This window comes from Motacilla alba, chromosome 26 (genome assembly GCF_015832195.1).
Source record: "Motacilla alba alba isolate MOTALB_02 chromosome 26, Motacilla_alba_V1.0_pri, whole genome shotgun sequence".
NCBI lineage: Eukaryota > Metazoa > Chordata > Aves > Passeriformes > Motacillidae > Motacilla > Motacilla alba.
Genome location: NC_052041.1, coordinates 4,249,934 through 4,272,904, shown reverse-complemented (window position 1 = coordinate 4,272,904; position 22,971 = coordinate 4,249,934). Strand labels below are relative to the sequence as shown.

General features: G+C 50.7%; 2 protein-coding genes across 13 annotated transcripts; one reads left to right on the top strand and one right to left on the bottom strand.

Annotated features, from left to right (window-relative positions):
• Window positions 1-215: 215 nt before the first annotated feature.
• OARD1 (O-acyl-ADP-ribose deacylase 1) lies at window positions 216-3,336 on the bottom strand. The gene is made up of 6 exons (XM_038162383.1): window positions 3,181-3,336; window positions 2,817-2,884; window positions 1,984-2,128; window positions 1,835-1,893; window positions 1,087-1,199; window positions 216-801 (listed from the first exon to the last, which is right to left on the bottom strand). The coding sequence occupies exons 1-6, from the start codon at window positions 3,254-3,256 to the stop codon at window positions 699-701; spliced, it is 564 nt and encodes a 187-aa protein (XP_038018311.1). The 5' UTR covers window positions 3,257-3,336; the 3' UTR covers window positions 216-698.
• Window positions 3,337-3,710: 374 nt separating this feature from the next.
• Window positions 3,711-19,874, top strand: NFYA (nuclear transcription factor Y subunit alpha). Of its 12 annotated transcripts, none has more exons than XM_038162376.1 (10): window positions 3,711-3,910; window positions 6,215-6,301; window positions 8,390-8,476; window positions 10,723-10,869; window positions 12,139-12,270; window positions 12,922-13,027; window positions 13,468-13,616; window positions 14,642-14,815; window positions 15,784-15,885; window positions 16,657-19,874. In XM_038162376.1, exons 2-10 carry the CDS (start codon window positions 6,227-6,229, stop codon window positions 16,708-16,710), a joined length of 1,026 nt encoding a protein of 341 aa, XP_038018304.1. In that variant the 5' UTR covers window positions 3,711-3,910; window positions 6,215-6,226; the 3' UTR covers window positions 16,711-19,874. The 12 variants fall into 12 exon arrangements, with proteins under 12 accessions (XP_038018304.1, XP_038018306.1, XP_038018303.1 ...); XM_038162375.1 differs by having other exon boundaries at window positions 3,713-3,910; window positions 8,393-8,473; window positions 13,450-13,616; XM_038162373.1 differs by having other exon boundaries at window positions 3,713-3,910; window positions 8,393-8,476; window positions 13,450-13,616.
• Window positions 19,875-22,971: the final 3,097 nt, after the last annotated feature.

The window sequence follows — 22,971 nt, the reverse complement described above, 5'->3', positions numbered from 1 at the left end:
ACAAATGCAACAAAGAAAGAAATGTGAAAACCCCACCTCAAACCCCATCCTGTGAGTTTTTAGAGCACATCAGCCTGGCTGGATCCTGACCAAACAGAGCTCTGCAGACTATAAATTATAGAGCTGCTGAATAAAACAAACCCACCAGGTGTATCTCCTTCCCTCCAGCATTCCCTGCAATCCCAGCCTGTCCCCAGAAGAGCCACAGGCCCCAATCCAACAGCAGGGCGCTTTATTTCACATCACAGCATGATCCTGAGTGAGCACGATCCCAGCAAACCCGATTTGTGGCCGGAAGGGAGAAAAGAAACCGTTCCACGTGTGGCAACAGGTGAGTGACCCCAGTGCCAGGCAGGGAGAACAAAGCAGAGGTGCCAGCGCTGCCTGGGGCAGCACCAAGCCGGACACAAACCCCGAGTGCCCCCGAGGCAGCGGCTCCGTTTGGCTGCGTGGAGCCCCAGTGACACCTGGTGGCTGCAGGGACACACTGGGAGCTCCCCCAGGGTTTTCACAGCGCCGCTGCCTCCTGCGAATTAACAGCCCAAATGAACTTCTCTGGTGCTGGTTGCTGCTGGAAGCCCCTGTCACTGACACACGGGTGACACCCGAATGCAGAACATGCTCCACACACAGGTCCCCCGTTATCAGATCACAGGTTCTGCTCCCAAAACTGGGGGAAGTGGGGGTCTTTGTGCTGCTCACAGGCTGTAAACGGTGATCTTGATGTCAGTGTTCTCAAACACCTCCTCAAGGATGGCCGACACCTTTTCCCACTGCAGGCCGTCAAGTCCACAGCCAATCCTGGAACATAAAGCACCAAAAGAACTGTGGGGCCTTGTGCTGTGCCCAAGCAGCCCTGGGAGCAGCTGCAGTTGGAGGTGGCCCTGCCACAGCTCCCCATAAACCCACAGAACTTGGGGACAACAAGGAACCAAATGCACAGGGAAATGTGAATTAGATTTGCCCAGTTGAACAGAGGAGCTGGATGGGGTGGATGCCTGAATTCTTATTTCACAGCACATCCCTCAGACATCCTTCTAGAAATTAAACACCCAAGCATTGGCACCCAGCCCCTGAGCCCCTCACCTGGGCATGGAGATGTCGGTGACTCCGTTGTTCAGGCAGTGAGCTTTCATGGCTTCCAAACTCTTCTGCATGCTCTCATACGTGGGCTTGTGAGAAACCTTCTGCTTTGTAATCTACAGAGAAATAGAAAAGCTCAGCTGTGCCTTGGGCATGAGCCCTGCAAACTTCGGTACAAAACACACACTCCCTGCTATCCAAAACTGCCCACCCAGACCTGCCTCTGTGGAAAGACCTGAGCAAAGAACATTTCACAGCTTAAAACATTAATTTAGCAGCCACTTCTGTCCATGTAAAGCACACAACAGCTTGGCTGCTCCTCACCAGCAACGTTTGAGGACACATCTCTTATTAAGAGGAACATTCCAGAACCTCCCTTCCAGTGCCTGAAGGGAGCCAACAAGACAGAAACTATTTATTTGCAAGGGCCTGGAGTGACAGGACAACAGGAATGCCTTCACATTGCCAGAGGGCTGGGTGAGATGGGATATTGGGAAGGAATTGTTCCCTGTGAGGGTGGTGAAGCCCTGGAACAGGCTGCCCAGAGCAGTTGAGGTTGTCTCATCCCTGGAGGTGTCCAAGGCCTGGGATAGGGGAAGGTGTCCCTGCTCAGGATGAGCTTTAAGATCCCTTCCCACCCAAACCATTCTGTGATTCCATGAACACGACCAAAACCCCCCCAGCTATTAAAGCCTGCTATGTGACACAGTTTAGCTCCAGGGAGGTGTCCCAGTGCCACCCCAGCCCTTACCAGGTAGTAAATGTATCGCTCGTCCCTCTGCAGAACCGCCACCTCCCCCGTCTTCTTCTCTAAAGCACAAAAACCAAGGTGTTTTTACAACAGCCACACTCCATAACCCCAAGCAGCTCCGATCAGGAGCTCCTCCAGGCACCACTCACTTTGATCCAGGAGCTCCTGGACACCTCCAAACTTCTTCTTGAAGAGCACGGCGATGCCGGCGCCCATGCGGCAATCCTCGCTGATGCAGTGAGCCAGGGCATCCGTGCTCGGGCACGAGAACAGGTCCCCCTTCACACACCTGATCTGCAGGGCAGGGCAACAACGCCTCCTCAGAGAGCACACCCGGGCACACAGCGCTCGCTCTGGTGTCCAGGGAGTGGGCAGCAAGAGGGGCAGGGTTTGGGTTTGCTGTGCAGGGCGTAAGTGTTTGAGCTGGCACGGGCTAAAACCCAAGGGAGGGAATTACAAACCCCACGTGTGGAATTACGAAGTCCACAGACAGAACTACAAACCAAATTCACAGCACTACAACCCCAACTCAGAGAATAACAAACCCAATATAGAGAATTACAAACCCACTACAGAGAATTGCAAACCCACTACAGAGAATTACACAGCCCGTACACAGAATTACAAACCCACTACACCTTCTCAACAAGATCATTTCTAAGCATCATGTGCCAGCTCAGCAGGTAATCTCACAAAATCAAAGCTTAAAAGGGTAATTATGTGACAGGGAGCACAGCTGGATTAGTGAAACCCCTCCAGCAGCACCAGGCTCGAGGTGTTGAGGCAGGCAGGTGAGCTCTGTGCTGCTGCACAGCATCTGCCCCACTGACATTACACACAAAAAGCTCACAATTTCAGCACTGGAGCCACTCTGCTCTCAAAAGCTGCAGGATGCAGCCAGTGCCGTGCTGTCAGGGCTGTAATGAGGGGAAAGCCTCTTTGCACAGACAATAATATCCCATGTAACCCATTTCCTACGCACTCTCTCCTCCTGATCCTTGGAGAAGTGGGTGGCCATGGTAACGTGGGGTATGGAGAAGGCTCCTGCGGCTGGAAAGATGAGAGAAAAACAATTATTAGGAACCTCGAGCTAGGCAGTAAGAGTGTGTTAGAGTGGGCGAGGCTGAGCCTAACTGATCTGTGACAGCGGGACAACCACGACACCCCTGAAGATGCCGGTGCCCCTGACCCGCTCCCGCTGCGCCTACAGCCCGGGAGGAGGCCCCAGCCCTGGGTCACCGCACAGTGAGCACCCCCAGGCTGCCGCCCTCCTCCTCATCACCATTATCACCCTCCTCCTCCTCCTCCTTCCCCTCCCACCCCTCAGGACCACTCGGCCGCCGCACCCGCGGGGCGCACAGCGATCAACCGGGCCAGGCCCACGGTCTGCGCCACGCCGAGCCTGCCCAGCGCCGCCCACATCGCTCCGGCCGAGCCGCAAGGGCGGCCCCGCCTCACGGCCACAGCGCACCGCCTCAGCCGGCACGGCGGCTCCGCCTCAGGGGGACAGTGGCGCCGCCGCCTGCCTGAGCCTCAGCGGCGCCGCCTCGCGGCGGAATGGCGGATCGTCCTCAGCCCACACGGCAGTACTGCCTCACACAACACGGCGGTACGGCCGCAAACACCACGGCGGTATCGCCTCACACACCACGGCGGTACGGCCGCACAGAACGTGGCGCTATCGCCTTACACAGCAGGGCGGTTACTGCCTCACACGACATGGCGGCCCCGCCTCACACGACATGGCGGCCGCGCCGCTCCGCGCGCGCGTGGGCGGAGCCTCTCCATGGTACCGGCCCAGAACATTCCGGGCAGGGGGCGGAGCCTGGGGCTAGGCGGGACCCGCCCCGCGCGCGCGCGCGCGAGCGCGCCACGGCCCCCGCGCAGGCGCGGCGGCGCCGGGCAGGGCGAGGCGCGCGGTTGGGCGGCCGCGGCCGGGCGCGGCCCCGCCCCTCGCCCCCTTTGTCCGCGGTTGGGCGCCATTTTGCGCGGCGGGCGAGTGCGGGCGCTGATTGGGCTTCGGGGCCCCGCGGCGGAGCCAATCAGCGCGGGGCGCGGACCGGGCAGCGCGGCACGGTGAGCGCGAGCGGCCAATATGGAGCCCCCGCGCGCCGGGATTGGCGGGGCCGCGGCCACTCAGGGGCTGAGGGGGGAACCGGGGCCGGGCCGCGCCGGGCTCGCTTCGGCCGCGCTGGGGCCGCGGGGCCGCGAGCAGCGGGGTCGGGTGCTCCGCGGCTGGGCGGGGGGCGTGCGGCCCGGCGCCGCAGCGGGGCCCGGCCTCTTCCCCCGGCGCGGCCCGCAGCCGCGGCGCCCCGCCCTCCCCGGGAGCTCCGGGCCCGGCTGCCCCGGCCCGGTGTGCGCGGTGCGGCTGCACAGATGTGTCCGGGCACGCGGTGCTCCGGCGGCGGGGCCGGTGTTTGGGGCGGCCAGGGGATCGAGCACACCGGGAGACCCCCGGGCCGGGGCTTCCCGCAGTGACACGGCAGCCCCGGCTCATCCCCGGCTGGCGGCGGGAGTCGGGAGCTCAGCCCGGGCTCCGCATGTCGTGCTCAGGCCGCCCCCGTGTTCAGTCCCGCTCCCGGTGTGGGCGTGCGGCTCCGCGGTGTCCCGGCAGCGGTGGCATCCCGCGGAACGCAGCGGGCTCTGCCCGTTCGGGGGCTCTGCCGCACGGTTCCGGTGATGCTCCGGAGCTCTCGGGCTGGTTGTGGCACTGCTTTGCTCTTGGTGTGGGTTGGTTGGTGAGGAAACGGCTCCTGGTGCAGCTATATTTGTATCAAAACAAATTATAATATTACATATTTATTATATATTTTTATATATAATATATATTATATACTGTAATATGTATATATTACATAATACGTATATTTATACATATATGTATTATATATGGATATGTGTTAATATTTCTATTTATTTTTGGAGCTATCCTGTGCAGGGCTAGGAGTTTGATGCTCCTAATGAGTCCATACAACTCAGTATATTTATATTTTATTATATATGTATATAGTGTCTAAATATCTGCTGCTGGGACTGGAACACTCTCTGGATCCCAGAGCGTTCCCGGTGAGGAGGAGCTGCCCATGAGCTCACTGGGGGAGGAGCTGCCATCCTCTGCCATTGATTGATCCCTGATCATTAATATTTAATTTGGCTGCTCCGTGTTTGACGAAGGGGATGAGATAATCCCTTGGATGGTGAGGATGCAGAACCTCGTCCAGAACTTCAGATCGCTGCTGCAGAGTGTTGGGATTACAGAGCTGTTAATGTTTTAATTAAAAAATTTAATTTAAGGCAGAAATGAAGCATCCAGTGTGAAATTGAAATGGGAACCTGACAGCAGCATTTCCAGAAAGAATATTTATCTTGTTTTATTCTGGCTGTGAAAAAGTCTCAGGAAATGGGCAAAGGATGGGACTCAAACAGCAGCAGTAACCACAGCAACGGGTACAGGGAGTCTGTGACTTAATCCTGTCAGCATTCCTTGAAAAATGGAGGGAGCCAGAGGTTTTGTTGCTTTAGACTTGGAAAATTAAAGTTCCAGGCCATGTTTTCCTTCAGCAGCGTAGCAGGAACTTGTTCAGTCGTGGCATAAATCAAACCCCTCACTAAAGCAGGAATTCTGCTGCTGTTGGGGCAGGGAGCAGAGAAGCAGTGGCAGGGAAAAGGAATGTTTTTATTTCAGCACAGTGGTGTTGATGTGTGTCGGGAAAGGGCCGAGGAACGAGGGGCAGCAGGAGGATGGAGGTGCTGGGAAATCTGCTTCCCAAAATGCATGGAGGCTGTATTTGAGTGTAGAAATACTCCTTTAGAGAGGAAATTCCTCCCTATGAGGATGATGAGGCCCTGGGTGAGGGTGAGGGTTAGGAGCTGTGGCTGCCCCTGGATCCCTGCAAGTGTCCAAGGCCAGCTTGGAGCACCCTGGGATGGTGGAAGGTGTCCCTGCCCATGGCAGGGGGTGGCACTGGGTGATTCTTAAGGTCCCTTCCCACCCAAACCATGCCATGAGAGTAGGAGGAGAGGGAAGAAAAACGAGGAGATTCTGCTGAATTCCTGAGGTGCAGTTCAGTTTCACACCCGAAGGTTTTGCATTTCCCTGTGTGGGCACCCGGCGGAGCCCAGGCTGTGCAGCCTCACAGAACTGGAGGAGTCCATGAAATCTGGGGCCAGAATTGAGGTGGTTTTGTTGCCCGCTCAGCTTGGATGTGCCTGAAGTGCCTGCTGTGTTTATTCCTGAGGTGGAGCAGCCCTGCCCTGGGGCAGCTCCTGGTTTGCTTGGCTTGGCAGCTGCTGGGGCACAGCGGGGATTGCCAGGCCTGGGGACACGGGGATTGCCGGGCCTGGGGACAGCAGATCACCTGATTTTTGTTTTCCTGGCAGGGCTGAGGCACCATGGAGCAGTACACAGCCAACAGCAGCAGCTCCACGGAGCAGATCGTGGTGCAGGCAGGGCAGATCCAGCAGCAGGTATGGAATGGGGGAATGGGGGAGCCCTTTGCACCCCTCAGAGGGGCACAGTGTGAGGAAGGAGCAGTTGGGATAAACCCCGAAGATTTCCTGTAATTCCAAGGAAATGAGGGTTCTGAGCTCCTCCCTGAGGAGATGCCAGAGCCTGAGCTTGGACAGTGGAACCTTCTCAGCTGTGACTGGAAGGGGACAGCATTGGCCTCTGTGGCCCTGAGAGATCCAATTTCTTATTTACCTGTGAACCACACAGGGAAGCCCAGGAGCCACGGGGATCCAAACAGCAATAGATCCCAGTTTGGAAAGAACTTTGTTTCAGCAGCACAATCCTCCTGGGTCCCTGTTCACCTGACTTCTGTCACCTGGGCACTGATGGCACCTGCCTGGAAGTCAGAGTAAACGTGGTCTTTAGAATGCACTTACTGTATTTTTAAATGAAATTAAATTGATAAGATTTTATATAAATATAACAATTTATATAAAATTAAAATGAAAATGCAGGTGTACACGTTACCAAATGGCAGCGTAGCAGGGAGTTTGCAAAATGGTAGTGAAATGGGGAAAGTAAAATATAAAACTGTATTAACACATCTCTGAAAATGGAGGAAACAGAATATTAACAGAAACAATCAGTTGTCCACAAGAAAAATTCCCCCAAAGTTGCAAAGATTGAACAAAGATTTTGTTCAAGCCCACAGAGGTTTCCTCCAGCTTTACCAAATGAACATTTGTGGAGATTCTTTGTTTCAGAACAACGGGTGGAGCAAAGCAAACACACAGAACAGGAATTCAGCCAGCCAAGTAGCTTTGGATGAACTCATCATCCCACAAAGAAGTTCACGTTTCAGTGTGCAAAATGCCAGGGCTGAGTTTAGAGGGCTTACTGCTTTTGGCTGTTCAGCTTTCCATTTCCAGATTCGAGGATGTGTTTTCAGCTGCTGCTGAATTTTTGTTGCATCTCCAGCTCTAGTTTGAGGAGGTTTGGTGGTTTGCCATGCCAAGGGCTGAGCCACTGGATGATGTTTTCAGGGAGATCTGCTTTGCTTTGGCCTCAGGAGGGACCAAATCCTTCCACTGGGTTGAGCTGGAGTTGACTTTTCCAGCCAGAACGAGATTGCACTTGAGATTAAAACATTTTATATATTAAGGATTATCAGAAATACCTGCTTGCAGCAGATAACCAAAGATGTAGTTGGTTTATTGACATTTTCTAGATGAAAAGGAGATAAAACCAACTCTTGCCTTTCATTTTCAGTACAGCTTCTTAAAGCCTGTGTCTGATGTGAAACATTTTGCTAAAATAAGTTGTTTTACCAGGCTGTTGCAGCTCTTGGGAGGGAGCTGTCCTTCATCTCCCCATGCTAACACAGTTACTGGGAGTATTTTGGGACTCTTAGCAAAGAGGCTAAAGATAGAAAAGGCTTTTAGCTCTGACTGCTCCTGCAGCCTCTCCAGACTGTCCCTCAGGGTGGGCAGCCACCAACACAGGGAGGGCAGAGATGAGCTCAGACTGTGCTGCAGGAAGGGCTTTGTTGGGACAAACCAGAGTGCCCAAAATCTGGAACCTTCATAGTGCCAGAACCTGGGCAGTGAGCAGACTGAAACCCTGAAACTGAGCTTGAAATCCTGCAAACTCACCTGCCCTGTTCCCTGTGAGTTGGAATATTGAAGCCTGAAACTTCATAACTAAAATGCTGAAATTTAACCTGAAATCCTGCAAAATGACCCATGCTGTTCCCTGTGAGTTGGAATATTGAAGCCTTAAACTTCATAACTAAAATCCTGAAACTGAGCTTGAAATCCTGCAAACTCACCTGCCCTGCCCTGTTCCCTGTGAGTTGGAATATTGAAGTCTGAAACTTCAAAACTAAACCCCTGAAACTGAGCATGAAATCCTACAAAATGACCCATGCTGTTCCCTGTGAGTTGGAATATTGAAGCCTGGCGGTGCAGTTCCAGGGAGCTCCATCCTTAGGTTTGCTAAAACTCCCACTCCTCGTGTTCTGGAGCAGTGTGTGTGATCCCCACCCCCTGTGCCAGCAGTGTGTTGTGCATTTCCGTGTTTCAAGCTCTCCCTGTTCCTGTTCCCAGCAGCAGGGAGGTGTCACAGCTGTCCAGCTGCAGACTGAGGCCCAGGTGGCATCGGCCTCAGGCCAGCAAGTCCAGACCCTCCAGGTAGTGGTGACCTCTCTGATTCTGAGTGTTTCTGAGCACTGCATGACCCTCCCCAGCAGCACATATCTAATGCTGTGTTTTCCCGGGGTTTCCAGGAGGGGCAGGGGACTGTGGAGCAGGAATCTCTGCTGGCTGCTGCCTCTAGGGTTTGCCATGGCGTTGGAGCTGTTCCCATTGGTGCACGCCAGGAATTCTGGAAGGGAATTGTGGTTCGGCGTGACTTTAAAGTTAGAAACACCAAAACGAGGAAGGAGCAGATGGGATAAACCCCAAAGGTTTCCTGTAATTCCAAGGAAATGAGGGTTCTGAGCTCCTCCCTGAGGAGGGCTCTGCTGAGACACACAGAGCTGGTGCCAGAGCCTGAGCTTGGACAGTGGAACCTTCTCAGCTGTCACTGCAAGGGCACCTGGGGACAACACTGGCCTCTGTGGCCCCGAGAGATCCAATTTCTTATTTACCTGTGAACAGCGCAGGGAAGCCCAGGAGCCACGTGGATCCAAACAGCAATAGATCCCAGTTTGGAAACCTCCCTGTCAGAACAGAGTTCCCTCAATAGGAACCTCAATTAAAAATCAGTAATTGCCAGGTGAATAGTTTGGAAAGAACTTGGTTTCAGTGTGAAGTATTTCCTGTCTTGCAGCCTCCACTTCCTTAACTCACCCAGGCTCTCCAGGAGCCCTTTGTAGAGCAGTTGACAGAGCCTGGGCAGCCGTGGCAGTCTTGCACTCAGTATTCTGGGTCTGTTTGGTTTGTAAATTCTCAGAGCAGGGTGGTTCCGAGGGGCTGGGATGGCCCTGCCAGCTGCAGAATTAACACAGCATTTTTTATGTTCAGAGTTCACTCTCAGATGCTGCCTGACTCGGATTGCTGGGTTCACTGGGGCCTCTGGTTGTTGTTATGTTCTCTCCACCATTTATTTTTTTTTTTCTATTTTGCCTTGCTGTAATTCATTAACAAAATCCTGGAATGTCTTGTTTTCCTTTCTGCTTCTTGGATATCGTGCTGCTGCCTGTGCTTCTCTGTGCTGACCTGAGCATGCTCCTCCCTGTGTGACCCAGCCCAGGGGCTGAGGGCTTTGGATGGGACGTGGACAGGCTGAGGGACAGAGTGGGGACCTGGAAACTCCAATTCCCAGGGCAGGATTTGGCTCCTCACCCCCTGGGGTGTGAAACCCAGGAACTCGGTGGCTTTACCACCTTGTGATGTTCTCGTTCCTGAACAAATCAGATTTTGTGATCCCTGAGTTCATGAGACTGATTTTGCATTTAGGCTGAGGAGTAGAGTATTTTTCAAGATGTGTTTGGGGAATTTGGGGACCTGGCAGGTGAGGGGGTTCAAAGAGCGAGGTTTTCCCCTTGTTTTTCTTTTCATGGGCCTTTTTCCCAGTGACCAGAGAGATACCAGGTCCAAGAGTCCAGAGATTCTCAGGCCAAAGTTACCTCACAATCCCAGACTGGTTTGGATGGGAAAAAAGCTCATCCAGTTCTAGCCCCACCACCTTCCCCTATCCCAGTGTGCTCCAAGCCCTGTCCAGCCTGTCCTTGGACACTTCCAGGGATCCAGGGGCAGCCACAGCTTCTCTGAGCAGCCTGTGCCAGGGCCTGCCCACCCTCACACTTTATATTTATATTTATATTTATATTTATATTTATATTTATATTTATATTTATATTTATATTTATATTTATATTTATATTTATATTTATATTTATATTTATATTTATTTATATATCCAATCTAAGCTTTTTTTGGGCCCAGAAGTGGCTGCTGCTCATCCACTTTGACTTTTCCTCCCTGAACTCCATTTTGTGTTGCTCCAGTTGCAATTTCCCTCGATAACCGTGCAGAGTTTCTCTCAGCACATCCCATGCTCCGTGTCAGTTTGGAAATGGGAACGTTGTAGGCATGAAACTGGAGAGAGCTGAAACCTCCCTGTCAGGACAGAGTTCCCTCAATAGGAACCTCTATTAAAAATCAGTAATTGCCAGGCGAATAATGAAGTTTTTTATCCCACTTTGCTCTTGGGCTGTGCATGAAGGTAGTTCTTGTGGCTGAAAAACGTGGTTTTCGTGCTTTGTAACAGCTAGACTGCGAGAGAAGCAGATAACTCACTAAATCCCCAGCTCGTGCTGGAACCCAGCGCTGCTCTGAGGCAGCTCAGTGCCTGTTCCCCAGCTCCTCTCCCCACGCACACAGGGGAGCTCTGGGGCCGCTCTGGCGGGGTTTTCATTGTTGCTTTGTTGTTGCAGGTGCAGGGGCAGCCGCTGATGGTGCAGGTGAGCGGGGGGCAGCTCATCACCTCCACGGGCCAGCCCATCATGGTGCAGGCCGTGCCCGGGGGCCAGGGCCAGACCATCATGCAGGTGCCCGTGTCAGGCACGCAGGGGCTGCAGCAGGTGAGACACCCCGGGGGCACTGCACGGCCTGGGCGCGCTCTGGGCTGCTGCCACCGCCACCGCTGAGGCTGAGGTGGTGCTCGGTGGCTCTGGTGTGGTGGGGATGACTGCAAGACCTTCACGAGCTGAGCTTTTCTGGTTTATGGCCCGGTGGAAAGCTTTGAGATCGGTGCTAAAACACAGCTGGGGTTGGTTTGGGGTTTTTCGTGGAATGATTTAGGTTGGATGAAACCTTAAAGCTCATCCAGTTGCACCCCCGTGCCGTAGGCAGGGATACCTTCCTGTGGGAATAGGGATGTGGGATACCTTCCCACAGAGCAGGAATTTTGTTTGTTGGGATATTTTATCTGGCCCTTGCGATGTAGTTGGGGATCTGGTGCCTGTTCAATTTATGGCTCAGAAAGAGGATTTTTTAAAAAAAATTATTTAAGAAAGCTTCTTGCAAGTAACTTGAGCTTGAGCCCCTCTAATGTGTGATGGCTGAAGGGGGATTTAAATCCCTGTTGCACAGAAGGCAATAGTGAAGGAGGTACAGAAAATGGATTTTTTTTGGAAGTAATTACCTGTTTAAAAGACAGTTGGTAAATTTAAGGAGGTGATTGAAGTGTTCCTGAAAAGCAAAGGGAAGAACTGTAACCATGGCATAATGAAAGTCCTGATTTAGGAACCCAGCACAGTCCAGGAAGGCAAACGATGTCTTGGTGTTTTGAGAGGTTTATTTAACATTTCCTTTGTTGCAAACCACTGTAATTTGTATGAGGTTCTTCTCAGTCTGGTTGGTGGAGGAAAATCCATAACTGTGTTTTTAAACACAAACTTCAAACCATATTCCAGCTCTTCAAGAATGTTCCACAGTGGTGGAAAGACTCTGCAAAGCTGAGGACGACTTTATAAATCCCAGAAGTACTTCTGAGTGCTGGATGATTAACACCCCCCAGATGTCTTAAATCTCAGTCCTCCTCTTCCACCCGACTATTTGTTCCCAGTGGATGTGAATAATTGATTTCTCCTGAGTGATTTATTGTGTAAGCAGTGCAGAGCTGCTGGAGCACGGTGACACAGCACGCTGGTCCCTCTGCCCCGTGTGCCTGTGTCACAGGGAGCAATCCATTAAAACTCCTCATTCTCAAGTGGAAAAAGAGAAGATTCCCTGCTTCCTTTTTCTGTGCAACAGTAAATCACCCTCAGAGATGACTTGGTCATGCTGAGGCTGAGGAGGGAGAAATCAGAGGCATAGTTAATGTTCCTTTCTGACTCTTTCTTCCACAGATTCAGTTGGTCCAGCCAGGTCAGATTCAGATTCAAGGTGGGCAGGCTGTGCAGGTACAGGGGCAGCAGGGCCAGACCCAGCAGATCATTATACAGCAGCCCCAGACTGCAGTTACTGCTGGCCAGACACAGGTAACTGCACCAGCATGAAAGGCTTTTCTGCAGAGGAACAGGAAGAGAAACTTGACAAATGACTTAAGATGTGGTTAAGTAAAAAAAAAAAAAAAAAGAATTATTAATATTGAGGAGAACTTGAGAATAAGTGTCATGTTTTTGTAGTGTTTCATACATGACTGCGGGGCAGAAAAATCAGATTGCATGTTTTTCTCCATCGTGTTTCTGTATTTTATTGGTTCGTGGTTGTTTTTTGTCTCTCTGTTGAATTTTGAAAACATGAAGCATTGCTAATTCCATACTTGGGCCATCGTGTGCAGTAGTCCAGTCACACCTGGGGTTTCTGCTGATGCTTTTGGTTAGGGCCAAAATTAAATTTTGGAGCGGAACAGTTCTTCCTTTCACATCTTCATAGCGAGACAGGCAACCTAGAATTTGGGGTTTTTTCATTATTGAACTGTTGGAAAATGCATCTTACATGTGCTTCAGGTGTTTGATCTCCTGGCATTTGCTCTGTGCTCCAGCCTGTTTCTTACTGCTGCTAATGAGGCAGCAGAAATAGACACCTGGAACACCTCAAGCACCATGTGTTCATTCAGGAATTGTAAACACTGGGGGGGAAAAAAAAGAGGCAATTTGTAACGTTTTTGTGCTCTTTGTTTTGTTCAGACCCAGCAGCAGATTGCAGTGCAAGGCCAGCAGGTTGCCCAGGCTGCTGAGGGCCAGACCATCGTGTACCAGCCCGTGAATGCTGATGGCACCATCCTGCAGCAAGGTAGGAGGGCTGGGAGGAGCCAGGGCACCTCTTTGAGAGGCTTTTTATTTATTGAGGTGTTTGTGTGCTCTGCAGGAATTCACTCCAGGGTTCTTTCCCCAGAAACAGGAAAATCTCCTTGTCTCTGGCAAGGGCTGGTAGAATAAAACCCCTGAATTTTGCTTTTCCACCTCAAGAGTACGTGGTTACTCACAATGAGGTTACAAATGCAAAAGCCAGGAAATCAGATGGAATTTAATCCCTCACTTCAGCACTTTCCTGACTCTCTGCATGTTTTGGAAGGATGAATGAGTAAAAGACAGAAGTGGGACTAATGCTGTTCCCTTCTTTTTGTGTGCGTGTTTTTGTTTCTTTTTTCTTTCTCTCTCTCTTTTTTTCTTTTTTTTTTTCCCCCTTTCCTTTTGTGTTCTGCTTCCTTAAAGTTACAGTCCCTGTTACAGGCATGATCACCATTCCTGCAGCCAGCCTGGCTGGAGCCCAGATTGTCCAAACAGGAGCCAACACCAACACCACCAGCAGTGGCCAGGGGACGGTCACAGTGACACTGCCAGTGGCTGGGAACGTGGTCAATTCAGGGGGCATGGTCATGGTAGGTGTGAAATTCCCCCTGCTGCCTCTGGAGGCTGAGCTTTGAGGTGTTTGTACCCAAATCTAGCAGGGTTTTCACAAGGGTAGGGATAGGATAGTGGCAGTGGCTTTGAGTTGAAGGAGGGCAGGGTTTGGTGGGATATTGGGATGGAATTTCTCCCTGGAGGGTGGGGAGGCCCTGGCACAGGCACCTCAGAGAAGCTGTGGCTTCTCCATCCCAGGCTGGAGCACCTAGGATAGTGGAAGGTGTCCCTGCCCATGGCAGAAGGTTGGAATTGGGTGATCCTTAAGATCCCTTCCACCCCAAACCATCCTGTGGTTCCCTGGTTCTCTGATAAACTCTTGTCTGAGATTGAGATACCACAGTCAGTCCTCTCTCTAAGTTCCATTCGTTTAAAGTTTAAACAATTCAAATTTTCACCTTCCCTGGATCCTGCTGTGATCTTTGCTCTGGACTTTCTCCCACAGCAGCTCAGAAATGTAGAAACTGAAATCCAAACTGAGCTGTGAGCTGATGAGCAAAGGTTTAAATAAATTGAGTCAAGTCTGGTTTTCTTGAGGATCCCTTAGGATTTGTTTCCATCATTTACAGAGGTTTTTCCTGCCAGTTCCTGTTTGTTTGAATTTTGAGTCTCTTGAACGTTGCTGGTCCCCACTAGATGTCAGCAGCTCTGCAGTGTTGGCTCAGAGGTGCTCTGAAATGAAATTATTGAAATAAGAGATAACCCAAAAGAAAGAGAAGCACCAGCCGTGTCCTGTTTGTTTAATTGTCCAAGAAGCAGCAACACAGTCAAGGAATTGTATTGAAATGTTGTTTTCTCAGGAAAACCCAGCAGGACTGATGAGGAATTGATTTGTTTAGATTGGTTTTGCATTTTCAGAACAGCTTCATTGCTCCTTTTCATGTAAGCAGCTGCATTACCTGAGCAAACCCCACTTTCTTTTTCAATACTGGGGTTTTTCATGCCATTTTTGTGTTCACTTGTGTGCTGAGCTGCAAGGACTAAACCCCCCCTGTGTGTGCAGATGGTGCCCGGGGCTGGCTCAGTGCCAGCCATCCAGAGGATCCCTTTGCCTGGAGCAGAGATGCTGGAAGAGGAGCCCCTCTACGTCAATGCCAAGCAGTACCACCGCATCCTGAAGAGGAGGCAGGCACGGGCCAAGCTGGAAGCAGAGGGAAAAATCCCCAAAGAGAGAAGGGTGAGAATAAAACTCACATCTAACACGGGGTTGTTCTGTGACCAAGGCACAGAATCCCAGCTGGGCTGGAAAATGAGGGTTAGAATCTTGGTGTTGCTCAGTTTTACAGTGGTTTTGTTGTTGTTGATGAGCTGCGTCAGAGTGAATTTTTTAAGTCCCTTGAGGATAATTCGGCTTATTTTGGGTGGTTTTGGGAGTGTCTGGAGCTGTGTGTGAACGTGCACTGACTGTCAGCACAGTGTCTGTGGGGCAGGGGGTGGATGGGGACTGGGAATCTCCTCTGGGGAGGCAGGGACTGGGAATTTCCCCTGGGAAGGCAGTGACTGGTAATCTGTGGGGCAGGGGATGGATGGGGACTGGGAATTTCCCCTGGGAAGGCAGTGACTGGGAATATGTAGGGCAAAGGATGGATGGGGACTGGGAATCTCCCCTGGGGAGGCAGTGACTGTGAATCTATGGGGCAGGGGATGGATGGGGACTGGGAATTTCCCCTGGGGAGGCAGTGACTGGGAATTTCCCCTGGGAAGGCAGTGACTGGGAATCTGTGGGGCAAAGGATGGATGGGGACTGGGAATGTCCTCTGGCAAAGCAGTGACTGGGAATATGTAGGGCAAAGGATGGATGGGAACTGGGAATTTCCCCTGGGGAGGCAGTGACTGGGAATTTCCTCTGGCAAAGCAGTGACTGGGAATCTGTGGGGCAGGGGATGGATGGGGACTGGGAATTCCCCTGGGGAGGCAGTGACTGGGAATCTGTAGTGCAAGGGATGGATGGGGACTGGGAATTTTCCTCTGGGAAGGCAGTGACTGGGAATATGTAGGGCAAAGGATGGATGGGGACTGGGAATCTCCTCTGGGAAAGAAGTGAATGGGAATTTCCCCTGGGGAGGCAGTGACTGGGAGTCTCCTCTGGGAAAGCAGTGCCTGGGAAGAGTGGCTGCTCCCTCACCTGCCCTTCCCTCACTGCAGAAATACCTGCACGAGTCGCGGCACCGGCACGCCATGGCCAGGAAGCGGGGAGAGGGGGGCCGCTTCTTCTCCCCCAAGGAAAAGGACAGCCCTCACATGCAGGTGAGCGGGGTTTGGGGCAAATCCCCTTTCAGGACACACATCAGAGGTGTCTGTGCTGCTTTGTTTGGGTTTTTGGGCCTGGCTGCTGACCCTTGTCCCTCGCTGCCTCTGAATTTTTCATCTCCTGCCCCTTGGCCCTCCCTGCCTTTAGATTTATTCCAAGATTATTTATATTATTTTATTTGGAATAAAACCTCCCGTCACTGCTTGTGGAGAGCAAGGGATGTTTGTCCTGAGGAATTAAATTACAATAATGTGGGTAGAAGTGTGTTCACTTTGTAGTTCTTGGGATAAATGCACACAAACGTTCTGTGTTTGTAAAGCAGCCTTTCTGGTTGGGTACTGGGGTGTTCTTTCAGGACATGAATTAAAGGTAGGGACTCCTTATCTTTACATCTGATGGAAAATTAAAAAATGGGAATATCTGATTCTTAGCTGCATCTGGATTTGCATAAAAGGTGCCAGGCATTTTTGAAAGGAAGGGACATAATGGAGTAGAATGAACAGGTTGTGTGGTTGCTCAGTGCTTTAGAACAGTCCGATGCCTTTAAGGAGTGTTTCTTATTTTGAACTAAAATCATTCCTAAATACCAGAAAGAACAAATTCCTGGGAGGTATTAGGATTTTTGTGTCCCTGGCCTGTAAAACCCAGCAGAAGCAGGACAGTTTTGGAGATCAAGGGAAGTGCAGGAGTGTCTCCTCCTGGTGGTTGTGTGTGCTTCTCTCTGCTTCATGGAAAAATGTGCAATTTCCCCCCTTTTGTGTCTGCAGGATCCAACTCAAAGCAACGAAGAAGCAATGACACAGATGATCAGGGTCTCCTAACCCCTGCTTCCAGGGAAAAACACCTGAAGGGAATTCCCATCCCTCCTGCCAGCCTGTCCTGCCTGCCCAGAGTGCCCAGTGAATCCTGGAGTGGGACAATCTCCATGTCACAGCCTGTCCTTTTCCACAGAGCAAGCACCACGTGTTGAGGACGTGCTTGAGGTTTCAACTCTACCAACAGAACCTTTCAGACTTCTTGGTGCCCTCTCCTGATCCAGCACAGGGAATTAAGAGTCCGAGCACTCGTCCCTTTGGTTTTCCTTCATTTTCCCACCTCAGTCCCCGTGGCTGGTGCAGCTCAGCCCTGTCCAGGGCCAGATTCCAGCTCCTCCAGCCAGCACTGGCTGCACCACAGGGCTGGGTTTGCCCAGCAGAGATTTGTTATTCCATCCACTCCTCACCCCTTTGGACTTGGTTTTCCCTGAGCTGGGCCCTGCTGTTGCACTTCCGACCCTGGCAGAAACTGAAGGGGATTCTTTTCAATTCCACCTTGTTGTAAATGTGTAAAGAAGCTCTTCTCTGGGAAAGGCTCAGCCATCCAATCAATGCTAGAAATAGTCAAGATTCCTGCAGGGCTTGATGTGTTGTGTCTCTGTTGCAAGTGGGGTGGGAGAGGGAGATGTGGGGGGATCGGGTCAGTCAATCAGTCTCGGGGTGGGTTTGGATGTTCATTGCCAGTACTTGCTGCTTTGGAAGAAAACTGGATGTGAGTCTAGAAAGGATTGAAACTTTTCAGTGACTCTCTTCCAAAGGAGTTTTTTTTTTTTTAAATCTTCTTTCTCACCTGCCAGTGAAGGCCATGGTTCCTCCAAGAGACGTGGAACCCCCAGTGTCACAGCGGTGGCACTTGGCCGTGGTTGGGATGGAGTTCCTGATGCCTAAATCACTTCTACAGTTCCAGAGTGAGGGATGATTCAGGACAGCAGCAGCTGGGGCAGCTCAGCCTGAGGTACCTGAAGGACTCAGCAGATGAACCTTTCATGCTTTTCATAAATTAAGCTCTTAAAAACAAAACAGAAGTGGCACTTAGCAAAGGAGCAATACTTACATTATTAAAAACAGGATTTTCCCATGACCTACAGCTGGCTTTAGGCTGAGCATCTCCACAGAGCAGAGTTTGAATTTCGATTCTAAGCCTGCTCCATTATAATTTGAATTTTTGGTGATGGGAGCAGTAGTTAAAAGCATTTAACAGGTGATTTCTCACCATTGCACTGCTGTCCCCTGGCATCCCCTCTGATGAGTTACACAGCTGCTCTGGGGATCAGCTGCCTGCTGGAGTCCCAGAATTTCCAGATTTTGTGTCCCGTAGCTCAAACTGGATCACAGCAGTGAGGTTTGGGGTTGGGAATGTTGCTGGGTGAATGTGAACCTGGCCAGGCGAAGCTGAAGAGTGAGGAGTTTTTGAGGAAATGCTGCCAAGGATGGGTGAGACTGGGTTCAATCCAGTGAATGCTGATTTCAAGTGACAAGGAAATGCAGCTTGGAAATTGTGTTTCCTCCCTCCCATCTTTTCCCATTTACAGGAAGCTTATGGCTAAATACAAAGAGGAGGACAAATCGAGTTGTAGAAGACTGGGAGGAAACAAAAAAAACAGAGCCTGGAAAATTCTATTTCATTTGGATGAAAGGAAATTACTAAACCTGAGAGGGAGAGGAGGGAGCAGAAATGTTGGATCCTTGTTGTGAGCAGGCAACGCTGGAGGAAGAGGGAGCCTGTTCAGGTGTAGGGATGCCCTGTGCAGGCAGTGGAAGGACAAGGAGGAGCTGCAGAGGGGTTTGGAGTTGGCAGCTGGATCTCTAAAAGCAGCTCAGCTCCTTGGTGTGAATCCTGGTTCCTGTCCCTCCCACAGCTGGAGCTGGGGAGGACACTCAGGGACAGCTGCAGGAGGAGCTGGCCTGGCTCCTGGCAGGCAAATAAATCTTTCTTTCAGTTTTTGTCCCAAGTTAGATGAGTAATCTGACACTCTGCTCACAACTCTTAATTAGGATTTATTTCCAATAATTCCAAGGGCATTTTTAACATCGATGCCATCCTCAGGGCCTCTGGTTGCTTCTGCCTTAAATCCTTGTCCAGTTCCAGCACTGGTTTTGCTCAGCTGGCACCTGAAACTCACACAGCATTTCCTGGGGTCTCCCCATTCCAGGAACGTGCAGCTCTCCTTAAGGGATTTTTGTTGAATTTGCAGCATTACTGTAAATATTTTTTTTTTTGGAGCATCTGTACATTTTGTTGGTGGAATATTTGTGTGCTGGAGTAAGACCCTCTCAGTGATATTTTTTGCTCTTCAATTGGTGGTAAATCTGTCCTGAAACACCTTTTTGAGAGCTGGAAGTTCAGGAAGCAAGATTATTGCTCTGACATAGATTTTGTTTCATTTTTTAAATAAGTCATTTACTTTTCTTAAAGAACTTGTAAACTTTTTCCCAATATCCCTTCATATCTAGGTTCTCTGATCTGCTGTTGTAGGTTGTGTGTGAAGAAATACGGATTTGTGTTCTAGGAAGTCTTATTGTTAATATTTTCAATAGTGATGTGAAAGCCCAAGTGCTCCTATCATTTTTTAATTTGTTTTGTGTTCTGTGTATCACTGCTGAAAGTTGTTTTTATTTGGTGAGGTTGGAGCCAGCAGTCAACACCACGGTACCAAAAATATCTGCTTTCTTTTCCAGGCAAATCTGTGAGAATTGGAGACGTGTCCAGTTCAAACCTCCCTAGTAATTAAATTAAAATTCTTTGTAGATTGGCTACACTTGAGCAAAACCTTCACTTTAGGAGTCAGTTAAAGAATGGGTGAGGATGAAAGAAGAGGTTTGGGGAGAAATGTGTTTGATTGACCCAGAGCAGTGAAGCATCAAACCCATCAAAACCCAGATTTATAGGAGTGTAAAGATCAGGATTTGAAAAAAAAAAAAGGTCCTCAAGTGATGCTAAATGGCTTTAAGGCCCTGCATGTTAAAAAGAGGGGGAAAATAAACTTTTGTTTGTGAAGGGGCGTGGGAGGGTCCCGAGCTTAACGTAATGTCAGGCAACGTTTGTACATAGTTCAAAGTTTTTAATTTTTTTTATATGATGCATTTTTTCAAGTGTATTTTGGTCTTTAATAGATGCAATTGTAAGTACTGTGTACACTCTCCAGCTAATAAAATTTATAAACTGAGAAGCTTTTCTTCTGTGTTGGGAATTTTGTGATGGGATGTGGGGAGGGCGGGGAGAGCTTTGGGGTGGCTGGACAGCCCAGCCCTGACCTGCCATGACCTGGGGATGGCCAGACAGCCCTGTCATGATCCTGTGCCCTCACCTGGGATGGCCAGACAGCCCTGTCCTGACCCTGTGCCCTCACCTGGGATGGCCAGACAGCCCTGTCCTGATCCTGTGCCCTCCCCTGGGATGGCCAGACAGCCCTGTCCTGACCCTGTGCCCTCCCCTGGGATGGCTGGACAGTCCTGTACTGACCCAAAAGTGGCTGGATAGGCCCTGTGCTGACCCAAGGGTGGCCAGACATCCCTGCCCTGACCCTGTGCCCTCACCTGGGCTGGCTGGACAGTCCTGGCCTGGCCTGGGGATGGCCGGACAGCTCCTGCCCTCACCCAAAAGTGACCTGTGGTTGGACAGCCCTGCTCTGACCCAAAAGTGGCTGGACAGCCCTGCCCTGTCCCTCTGTCCTGACCTGGAGATGGCCGGACAGCCCTGCCCTGTCCCTCTGTCCTGACCTGGGGATGGCTGGACAGCCCTGCCCTGTCCCTCTGTCCTGACCTGATGATGGCTGGACAGCTCTGCCCTGCCCTGGTGTGGCCAAACAAAACCCCTGCACCCCCATACCCCAAAAGAGGCCAAACAGGCCTTGCCCTCTGCCCTCACCCAGCATGGCCGGACAGCCCCTGCCCTGTCCCAAGGTGTCCGGACAGCCCCAGCCCTCACCCCACACCCTGTGGGCCCAGCACGGCCATTTTGGCGCCCCTCAGCCCCATCCCGCCATGTCACTGCCCATGGGTGCTGCTCCTGCAGCTCCAGGGCCAGGCTGTGGGTGCTGAGGGGACCGAGGGACACCGGGCTGTCCCCTCAGAGCTGTTCCTGGTGTGGGGGCTCCCTGGGAGTGGGACCCTCCATCCCGGCCTGCGGTTCTGTCCAAGGGATGAGGCGGCGCCTCAAGATGGCGGCGTGAGGGGAGAGGGCTCTGCCCCGGGCCTGAGGGGGCCCTCAGAGAGCTGGGAATGCAAGAAAAGAGGAAGGAAAGGAAAGGAAAGGAAAGGAAAGGAAAGGAAAGGAAAGGAAAGGAAAGGAAAGGAAAGGAAAGGAAAGGAAAGGAAAGGAAAGGGCTTTGCGCTGGTCAGTGAGCTCCATGTGTCCCTCAGGCGTGAGGCAAACACCTGCTGGGCGTGGGCTGGGCAGGAAGAGGCTGTGCCGCCATTCTCCCCTGGAAGGGGACAGGAAACGTGCCTGGCAGTGGCTCCATGTCCTGGCAGAGCTGTGGGCACGTGGAGATGTTCATCACCTCCTGCAGGATTCATCTCATGCTCCACTACCTCCTGCGGGATTGTGTTCTGTAACTATCCCTAAAGTCACCTGGAAGCTGCGCTGGAGCACCAGGAGTGCCCATGGAAGTGGTGATGGAATCTGTACCTGCACCACTCCATCCTCACGTGCCCAGCTGCCCTTCTTTCCAAGATTTAATCCCCTTATATTCCTCACCTTTAATTCCCTTACCTGGCAGGAAGGCGATTCCTCCTCATCCCCAAGTCCCAGGGATCCTGTCATCATCTTTTTTAGCCCAAACACAGCTGAATGAAGACACTCAGAATGAGCTTATTTCTGTGTTTTGGCACAAAAAGAGTTTTCCTCTTAGGAGGATTGGGTGGGCTTTGAAAGCTTTAAGAGACAGCGAATTTCCCAGTCTCCTGTAATCCCTCTGGGCACGCAGCTCTTCCCAGGATTGGAACTGCACTCACTGCAATGTCAGCAATAGTTAATGGCACAAACTCCACACCGACATTTCACCATCTCAAAAGCCCCAGAGCACAAAGCTGGCAGTCATGAATTCTTTCCAGAATTGGTCAATACAGTGATGACCACAAAAAAACCCCAACAAAAACCCTAATGCAAACAAACAAACAAAAAAAGAAGGAAATGACGGTATGTAAGATCAGAGAATGGGAAGCTGGGACAGGAAATGAGGAGAACAATCACACGAGCCTGTTTAGGAAGTCAGAAATCAGTTCCTTTAGCTATTATGATGTAATTTTCTAGGCTTGGTTTTTTTCAGACAATTTGCATCAGAATAATAAAATAATCTCGGATATAATGATAAAAAAAACTTGGTATGGTGTAGCCACATCAAAGCAGTCAACAGAGTTTACTTTTCTCTCTCACCCTCACCTTCAGAACTGCATAAGCACTCACAGAGCAGAGTTTATCCAATCCATGGATGCATTCCCTGCCTTTCCACCTTCCTTCCCTCCCCTGCCACCCAGTATCCAGGCTGGAGTCTTCATGCAATCTTGATATCCAGAAATTAATCCCATTTTTGTGTCCTGTTCAGCATCCTCGGTCTCTAGCTCATGGAATTAAGAGGAAAATCTCAGTCAGCTGAATTTGGGGATTTATCCACAATCCCTGAGGGATGTTTGCTCATATCACCACGATAACAGGGTTCTGTAGTCGGATCAACAGGGTGTAATTTGTAATAAAGTCAAGCTAGATTTATCCTGGAGGACAGGTGTGTGTTAATAAACAACAAACAGGGAAATATAGAGCTATTTCTTTGTAAAACAAATCAATACATTGGAGTGCAAATTCCACCCCAGGAGCTCAAGCTGATAACAATTGATACTATAAAGTAGACAAATATTTTCCAAGAAGCCCCTTGTTTATTAGAACATGTCAAATGCATTATTTGTCTCTCTGAAGCCCAGGAAAAATCTCATAGGTTTTAAATAAAGCAGATTTTTACCACTCTGCTGAATCCCATCAGAATGGGCAGTAATTACTGGTTTTTTGGTGAATATTCAAGTCCAGAGGAAGAAGCTCACTTGGCCTGGCTGTGGTGCTGTATCAGCTGCTGCCAGATACAAGCAGTTTCCTGTATTTGGGTTTAAAGCTCCCTGCTATCTAAAAAAAATAGAGTAATTTGGAAAAGCAAATGCACCACAGCTTTCCTCTGGGTTTGCCCGCCAAGGTGCTGTGCTGTTAGAAAAGTGCAGTTATTTCCCAGGGGAATTGTGCATCCAGGTCTTTCTTCTCCCTCACCCCATCACCACCCT

Coding starts and splice junctions, on each gene's coding strand:
- OARD1 (XM_038162383.1), bottom strand. CDS start 3,256: ATGTGGGCGGCGCTGGGCAGGCTCGGCGTGGCGCAGACCGTGGGCCTG. Junction 1,200..1,834: donor AGCGATACATTTACTACCTG/GTAAGGGCTGGG, acceptor ATTTCTCTGTAG/ATTACAAAGCAGAAGGTTTC. Junction 802..1,086: donor ACCGACATCTCCATGCCCAG/GTGAGGGGCTCA, acceptor TTTATGTTCCAG/GATTGGCTGTGGACTTGACG.
- NFYA (XM_038162369.1), top strand. CDS start 6,227: ATGGAGCAGTACACAGCCAACAGCAGCAGCTCCACGGAGCAGATCGTG. Junction 13,617..14,641: donor ATTCAGGGGGCATGGTCATG/GTAGGTGTGAAA, acceptor CTGTGTGTGCAG/ATGGTGCCCGGGGCTGGCTC. Junction 15,886..16,656: donor AGGACAGCCCTCACATGCAG/GTGAGCGGGGTT, acceptor TTGTGTCTGCAG/GATCCAACTCAAAGCAACGA.